The sequence below is a fragment of the Ovis canadensis genome, chromosome 3 (assembly GCF_042477335.2).
Source record: "Ovis canadensis isolate MfBH-ARS-UI-01 breed Bighorn chromosome 3, ARS-UI_OviCan_v2, whole genome shotgun sequence".
In the NCBI taxonomy this organism is placed as follows: Eukaryota; Metazoa; Chordata; class Mammalia; order Artiodactyla; family Bovidae; genus Ovis; species Ovis canadensis.
In genome coordinates this window covers 103,717,804-103,725,959 of record NC_091247.1, presented here as the reverse complement: position 1 = coordinate 103,725,959, position 8,156 = coordinate 103,717,804, and the positions used below count along the sequence as shown (strand labels likewise).

Here is an 8,156-nt window from a genome sequence, read left to right as displayed (position 1 = left end):
GTCTTCTTCTCACACGGTGCCTCTGTGCCCTCAATCTGTCTTCTCGGTCCAGACTGCTTGGGCAAGCTGCCTCTTCCCTTTGTCTGCATCATCAACCACTTGCACCGTGCCCTGAAACTGTCATCCTGTAGGCCTCCTATGTGCCAAGCCCCAGCCTCTCTTTACAACCTTGTTTTGATAAGACACCTTCCTGTTGTTAACCCTTCTCCTTGCCTCCCCAAATTAAGCTTCCTCGACCTTGCCTTTCAGCCTCTTCGTGGCTTTTCTCCCTCTGCTGGCAGTTGGATCTCAGCTCCATTTCCACCACTCAGGTCCCACTGGAGCCTTTCTGCTTCCAGCCCACTCTTCCCAGCTAATCTGTCCATCCCCATCTGCACCTCATGATTCTTCAGGGCCTGCAAAATCAAGTTATCCAGACTCACCTTTCTCCTCCAAGCGTCCCCTTCCTCTCCTTGTCTTCCCTCCTAACAAACCTTCAGGGACTCCCCTTCTCCCAGATAAATGAATGCCAAATACCCTTGCAAGTCTTTGGCATTCCAACCACAACTTATTCTTTGCTGTTTTCCCAAAGGCCTCTCTGCTTTTTCCCTTTGGAGATTTTAGGACCAGTCCTGACACCTGCCTCCTGGGGTGGGAAGTTAATCGTTCTGCCCATCATGTATTTCCACAGCACTTTAGACAAATTCTAAGGAGCTGGGTTTGGATCTAGTGTTTTTATTTGCTAGCTCTGTGACCTTGGCCAATTAGCTTAACCTCTCTGAACCTCTGCAAGGTGATAACCTGAGGCCAGAAATAACCCTATAAATTAGTGGTCAATATTCAACAGGGCACAAAGATAATGGGAAAAGTAGTTTTTCAACAGATAGGAAATGTCCAGAATAGGCAAATTCACAGACAGAAAGTAGATTAGTGGTTGCCAGGAGCCGGGGGCGGGGGCGGGGGGAGAGGAGGAGGTGAGTAGTAATGGGTACTGATTTCAAATGTTCTGTAGTGATAATGATTTCAAAACTTTGTGCATTTACTAGAAACCACTGAATTGTAGACTTTGAGAATGAATTTTACGGTATATGAATTATATCTGAATTTTTAGAAATTAAGTACACAAAGAAAGAGAAAAGGTCCATTTCACAGGGTAGTTGTGAGGGTCAATTGATGCCAAGTATGGGAGTGGCTGTGCTGCCTTTGATGCTGAAAGGGTGGCTGTGGATTCACCTTTCTCTCCCACTAGAGTGTCAGCTAGGATTCCCAGGTGGCTCAGTGGTAAAGAATCTGTCTGCAATGCAGGCGACCTGGGTTTGATCCCTGGGTTGGGAAGATCCCCTGGAGAAGGAAATGGCAACCCATTCCAGTATTCTTGCCTGGAGAATTCCATGGATAGAGGAGCCTGATAGGTTACAGTCCATGGGGTCACAAAGAAGACACAACTTAGCTACTAAACCACCACCCACTCTCAGAGAACATGATACCAGCGACAAAGCTACATGATGAAGCCAACATTGCAAGTTCAGTCAGCCTGACTCCGTTTTTCCGATACTGATTGTCACCGTCAATGCATCAGGGATCAACAATCTCAGTGTACAAAAGCAAGGGGATGGCAAGCTAATATTAACAGACAGCTATTTCTGACATAAACACAGGAAAGAAATAAGACCAGCCAACTATGGGACGCCAACATCACGGCTAGTCTTTACTGGAAAGAAGAAATTCCGCATCATATTCTGAGTGCATCAGTGCAACAGCTCAGTGGGCCAGCTGGTGCGGCACCAGCTTGTAATGGGTTCCGCAGCTGGGGCATCGCTGGGCCTCGCCTTTGTGCAGCCAGAACCAGATGACAGTACTGTTGTCTTCTTCACCTGAAAGAAAAAAGGTAGCTGAAGGCCACGCAGCCTAGAAGGACTTCCACCGTTAACCTACTGCCCTCAGACACCTCTGAGATGCAAACAAAGATATGGCTGACACCTTAAGGTCAGTTCAAGCTGATCCCATTTTTCAGATGAAGGAACTGAGGCCAAGTTTACCTGTGAGTAAACTGACCTCTAATCAGTTCCTATTAGGTTCTCACAGTTCCCTGCCTGTGTAGAATCCCAAAGCTGGGTCCATTTTGGCATGTACACCTAGTGCCTGATGCGGTGTTTGGCAAAGAGAGAAGTACAGTATTTTCTAGATGAATATTTCTGCACACCACCTCTCCACTGAGGCAGTATTATTGACGTTCAAGGCCTCTTTACAGTAAGGGTGACCTACTTTGGCAAAGGGGCCTGAGGGTCAAAACCTTTAAAACGTTTATCCATATATCTTTACACATATACACTCACAGACAACAGATGTGAAGAAACTAGTAGACATCCTCCATACAAAACACATATTAAACAAATGAGTGAGACTTTCTGGTGGTCTAGTGATTAAGACTCCGTGCTCCCAATGCAGGGGGCCTGGGTTCCATCCTTGGTCAGGAAACTAGATCCTGTATGCTGCAACTAAAAGATCTCACATGCAGTAACAAAGATCCTGAAGGTCACAAAGTAAACATTAAAAATAAGTAAATAAATAGAGACTTTTCAGGCGGTTCAATGGTTAAGATTCTGTGCTTCCAATGCAGGGGGTGTGGGTTCCATCCCTGGTTGGGGAACTATGATCCCACATTCTGCACAGTCAAAAAATAAGCAAACAAACAAAAGGGTAAGAAAATAGAAGGGAAGCACTTACAGATGCAGCCCACTATCCGCTTGTTGCTGATGGAGGGGACTAAATTAGGGTCTTCCTTGGTACCTGAGGTTGCCTTTGGGGCAAGTATATTGTACGGGTCCTGAAAAAAACAAAATAAAGAGTCTATTATGCCAAATGATCTCTACCCTCTAGGGACTACCAATACTGTTCCCAGAAGCCATGTTTCCTGGAGGGAAGGCTCCCCATAGAGGAGGCTGTTCTGATCCCATCCAAGGCAATGAACTCTCCCAGAAGGCATGGAACATTGTTCTCACCTGTCCCTTGCGAGCAGCCAGCATGACCTCCCTCTCTAGCCCAGTCGCCTGCTCTTCATCAGTAGGAACACCACCTAAAAGAAAATAAAATGATGATGTCGGCTGAAATGATCAAGAGGGAAAACACACAGAAGTCAATTTTTGCTCACAGCTTTAGCGGGCCCACAGGCTCCCACAGTCTACCCATAGCCACTGTCCCTTAAGAACCAGTCACGTTACCCAAAAGTGGAACGCGGGGTGATCTTTTCTTCCTTCAACCACGGAGGCCGATTTTTCTGCCTTTTTTTTTTTTTTTTTCTAAAAGCAGGTTAAATCAGAGTCCTAGTGGGGTGCATCCAACTGGAGACGGGCGCAGGTCTGAAGGGCGGCTTGGCCCCTCCATGCCCGGGTTGCAAACCCTGCCCACCAAGGTCACCCGGCAACTCCGTTTAGGAATTTTTCGCAGCCGGGTCACTTTGGTGGTCAGCAGCAGCTGCGGTCGAGAATCAGGGAGAGGTCCGCAGAGCCTCAGGGCTTTGGGGCCCAGAGGAGATGAAAGGCCTCCCCCACCCCAGCCTTTGCTGACCTAACACCACCGCGGGAGGGCAACGGCGCACGATGCCAGCGAGTACCTCCAGACGCCACAGAGCGCACCACGGAGACTCCATTTGGACCCCGGGCCCTCAGGGCCTGGGAGGCCAAAGCTCCAGCTCCACGGAGTAACCTTGACGCCATCACGCCCGCTACAAACACCACCACTTCCGGAAGCAGGCTCCTGAAACAAATGATTTCCGGGGGAGGGCTTCTTTCCCTTCCGCTTCCGTCCGGCCCAGAGCCCGCCTTACTCACGTGACCCTTCCGGGGCGGGACATCAGGAAAGGCTGCGCCGGCGCAACTCTGCCTCATTGCCCGCTCCGTGCAGCCGGCTGGGGGCGGGGCTAGTAACGGTTTCAGTTGTAGGCTTCTGGACACCTGCCGTTTGCTAACGCTGAGGTTGGGTAGAACTTGTTTTGCGCCTGTGAGACTCTGTCGTCGTCCGAATGGGGCAACCCTACTGTAGTTCATATGCTTTTTGGCTGACAGTTGTGCTCGGGCGACGTGGAGGCTGCTGATGGAAGACGTGAAGCCAGTCCCTGTCAGGATACTTGCCACACATCAAGTGGTCCCCATTTAGCAGTAGCGTCCCAAAGGCCACAGCATTAATTGTGATGGGGCAAATTTTGATGCTGGGTCTCCTGGCAGTGTGACAGCCACTGTGAACGTGGGGCTCAACCTATAAGAACTTGGACAGAATCTGCTCGCAGACCTAGCATCATTTTCCTGTAGCTGTGGCTTTGAGGTGATGAGATCCAGGTCTGAGGCGAGGCTGAGGAAGGGGAAGAACGTAGGGCCATGTTGTGGGCCCCTTCCAGAACCAACCCTGGAGGAGGGCACGGCAACCCACTCCAGTATTTCTTGCCAGGAGAATCCCATGGACAGAGGAACCTGGTGGGTGGCAGTCCATAGGCCGCACAGTCGGACACGACTGAAGCGACTTAGCATACCCAGAACCAAAGCCCTTGGTGATGTGGGGTAAAGGGCTGGCTACCTCCGGAAGCTGTTGGCTAAGAAGATAAACAAGATTCCTCCCCGGGAAGCCGAGTTGTTACTGGTAATGGAGTCCCAGAATGTACTAGGACAGGAGTTCTCTGTTGAAAACTGGAAACATCTTCCATAGCTTCCCCCCCACCCCCACCACTTGCCCACGAGCTCGGGTGTGCAAGCTTCTTCAGGTGGGCTTTGTAAACACTGCTCTTCATGGGTTCCTAGGCCCTAATTCCCATGGTCAGTATAGCCCTGTAAGTCTGGCTACATGCAGTGTCTGTTTCCCTACCTGATTTGAAAAACAAAACAACCCTTTAGAGCAGAAATTATGTTCTATTCATCTTTGAATTCTCAGTGTCTTACAGAGGCCCAGCATGTAGGGGATCGAGGAAACTTTAGTAAATTTATTTCTTGGAGAGAATCTGCAGAATCAGTTTTGTAGGGTTTCCCCTGACCCAGGGAGATAAACTTGAGGTAAATTGGGGAGGGTTGAAGTCCCAGGTGTTCCCACCTGCCCTGTTCAGGTTATATTTTCAAAAGGATCAGGTGGAGCATCCCTTCACATGAGCACAGTCTTCATGGGTGCCTCTCCATCAAGGAGAAAAAAACATCTCTAAGAACAAAGATGTCTTGATTCTATTGAAAGGTGAGTTTTGCTTTGAATGACTTCCATCATTCTTTCTCCCTTGGAAATTAAATTGGAAAAAGAATCCCTTAAGTCCTAGGGATGTTCCCCAAGAATCTATAGTTGATTTGTAACTATAGTGAGATGTTTAATGCTGGGGTGGGGAGAAGCAGTGGTCTGGAAAACAACTGTTCTGAGTGAAACCCACCAGCCAGCTCAGTCACTTTTTGTTTTGCCCACCATTTCCTAATCTGTAAAACTATCATTAGACTAGGTTAGTATTTCCTGAAGTGTATTCCATGGATTCCTGGTTTCAAAAGATGCTCTCAGTTTAAGACTTGGTTAAGATAGGGAGGGCTTCCCAGATGGCTCAGTGGTAAAACAATCTGCCTGCCGATGCAGGAGATGCAGGAGACTAGGGTTGATCCCTAGGTTGGGAAGATCTCCTGGAAGAGGAAATGGCAACCCACTTCAGTATCCTTGCCTGAAAAATTCTGTGGACAGAGGAACCTTGTGGCTATAGTCCATGGGGTCTCACAGAGTCGGACACGACTTCGAGACTGAGCACACACTTTTGTGTGAAAGATAGGGAAGTTCCGCATTTGATAAGTGCCCTTTGGGGGATGAACACACTAGTATGTCAAAGACTCTGCTTAGACCTGCAGCAGAGAACGCTATTTTCGTTTTCCCACCTTAATTGACCATTCTTTGCCAAGAAAAACCTGCTAATTCAACTCTCAGCAGACCAGGGAGAAATTCCCTTCTGATGTGTTACAGTTCTTAATCATAAAATGGTTTATTCAAGCCTATAAAATGGAAATAGAGTTGAGGCTTGTTTCTCCCTCTCACAGTAGGCTTTCCTAATCATAGGGCATTTTTTGCAGGTCCTTGTTCAACTCACAAAGGCACTGGGATTGTTCAATCTAAGCTGGTGAGCTCCAGTGTCAGGGCCAGGCTCCAGGGCATCCCCATCCATCCCCTCCTGCCTCCAGCTCTCATTACCCTCAGTTTACACTCCTGCCCTTAGATCTCTTCCTGAGAAACAGCTTGGCTTGGGCAACAATCTCCCACTCCTTCCTGCTCCATTGTCTTTGCCATAAGAATAAACTTCTATTGAGTATTATTTTTTGTCTTTATAGGATAATTCTTAGAGGTCAAAATAAATGCTCATTGTAATAAACCAAACAACATATATGTTTTAAGAAACAAGTTGATTTTTAATAGTTTCGTGTTTCTCCTTTTTCCTTTCTCTATGCCAGGGTTTCTCAACTTTTGTGTTGTTGACATTTTGGACTGGAAAATTCTTTGCAGGGTATTGAGGGGGGAGGTGCTTTCCTGTGTGCATTGCAGGATGTTCAGCATCTATACCATTAGCACTCCCCAGTGGTGACAACCAAAAATGCCTTCATAGTTCATAGTGAAGTTGCTCAGTTGTGTCCAACTCTTTGCGACCCCATGGACTGTAAGCTACCAGGCTCCTGCATCCATGGGACTTTCCAGGCAAGAGTACTGGAGTGGGTTGCCATTTCCAAAAATGCCTTCAGCCGTTACCTTATGTCCCCTGGAGGGCAACGTTGCCCCTGATTGAGAATCTCTACTCTGTGCTCCTATGGGCATACTCAAGTAAATGCACATATTGAGACATTTCTTTAAAACGTACAGACATGTAAATGAATATAAAATAGAAAAATCACTACTATACAAATTATAAGTTGCTTTTTATTTTGTGGGCATCACAGATCAATACATAGAGACCTAACTCATTTTATGTAATTACTGCATAGTAGTCCCTACTATGAAAGTAATACCTATGAATTTACCTAATCATTTTCTGCTTGATGGATGTTCAGATGGTTTATACATTTTTGCCTCTCAAGCAATGCTGCACTGCACATCTCTAGTACATGCAAAGTTGCTTCAGTCATGTCCAACTCTTTTCAACCTTATGGACTGTAGCCCACCAGGCTCCTCAGTCCATGGGGATTCTCCAGGCAAGAATACAAGAGTGGGTTGCCATGCCCTCCTCCAGGGGATCTTCCCAGTCCAGAGATCAAACAAAAATCTCTTATTCTCCTGCATTGGCAGGTAGGTTCTTTACCACTGCCGCCACCTGAGAAGCCCAATTACATAGCCATAAATTCTGGAGCCTTCATTTCTGAGGAATAGGGTCAGAATTCCGAGGAATTATGTGCATCAAGTATAACAATAAGTTCTGTCAAAATTTTAAAAAATTACTGCAAAATATAATATAAAAAATAGTACAAACATTTCTGTACAGGGTAACAAATCTATGTGTTTCCAACCAGGTCAAGAGCTTTGATAGTATCTGTACAGCTTTTTTTTTTTTTAAAGAAAGCTTTGAAGAAAATATGACAGAATATTATAACTTAAAAATCTACATGGTGATTAAAAAAAAATTCTGCCAGACCGTGTTCCCAAGAGTTTGGAGCAGTTCCTGCTCCTGCCAGCTGGGAACGTGAGTCCTAGTGCCCAGTGCCACACGTGAGGGTTGCCCATGCTGTGCCCTGCTGTGTTGCCACTTCAGTCGTGTCAGACTCTTTTCAGTGGTAGCCTGCCAGGCTCCAGGCAAGAACCCTGGAGCGGGTTGCCATGCCCTCCTCCACGTGTGAGGGGCACCCGCCTTTTGCCAAATCTGTCCACTGCTGGATGAAAACTGAGGTGCTGCTGGAGTCTGCGTTTCAGTTCCCTGACCTCTAAGAGAGCTGGACTTATTTTCATAAGTTTAGTGAGTATTTGCATTTCCTCCACATCTTTGTCAAACTAGTTATTTGTTGCCTTTTTGATGATAGCCATTCTGACATGTGTGAAGTGATATCTCACTGTGGTTTTGATTTGCATTTCCCTGATGATTAGTGATGCTGAGCATCTTTTCATTCATCTGTTGGCCATCTATATGTCTTTGGGAAAATGTCTGTTAAGGTCTTCTGCCCATTTTTTAATTGAGTTTTTAATTTTTTAATGTTGAG

At 46.7% G+C, this 8,156-nt stretch overlaps 1 protein-coding gene across 1 annotated transcript; it reads right to left on the bottom strand.

Annotated features, from left to right (window-relative positions):
• Positions 1 to 698: 698 nt before the first annotated feature.
• On the bottom strand, positions 699 to 3,803 carry COX5B (cytochrome c oxidase subunit 5B). Its single transcript, XM_069583906.1, has 4 exons — positions 3,593 to 3,803; positions 2,982 to 3,055; positions 2,707 to 2,806; positions 699 to 1,853 (listed from the first exon to the last, which is right to left on the bottom strand). The coding sequence occupies exons 1-4, from the start codon at positions 3,693 to 3,695 to the stop codon at positions 1,741 to 1,743; spliced, it is 390 nt and encodes a 129-aa protein (XP_069440007.1). The 5' UTR covers positions 3,696 to 3,803; the 3' UTR covers positions 699 to 1,740.
• Between the last annotated feature and the right edge of the window lie 4,353 nt (positions 3,804 to 8,156).

Excerpts from the sequence above, each read along its gene's own strand:
- COX5B (XM_069583906.1), bottom strand. The coding sequence starts at position 3,695 with ATGGCGTCAAGGTTACTCCGTGGAGCTGGAGCTTTGGCCTCCCAGGCC. Across the intron at positions 3,056-3,592 it reads GCGCTCTGTGGCGTCTGGAG|GTGGTGTTCCTACTGATGAA; the intron begins GTACTCGCTGGC and ends ATTTTCTTTTAG. Across the intron at positions 2,807-2,981 it reads TGGCTGCTCGCAAGGGACAG|GACCCGTACAATATACTTGC; the intron begins GTGAGAACAATG and ends TGTTTTTTTCAG.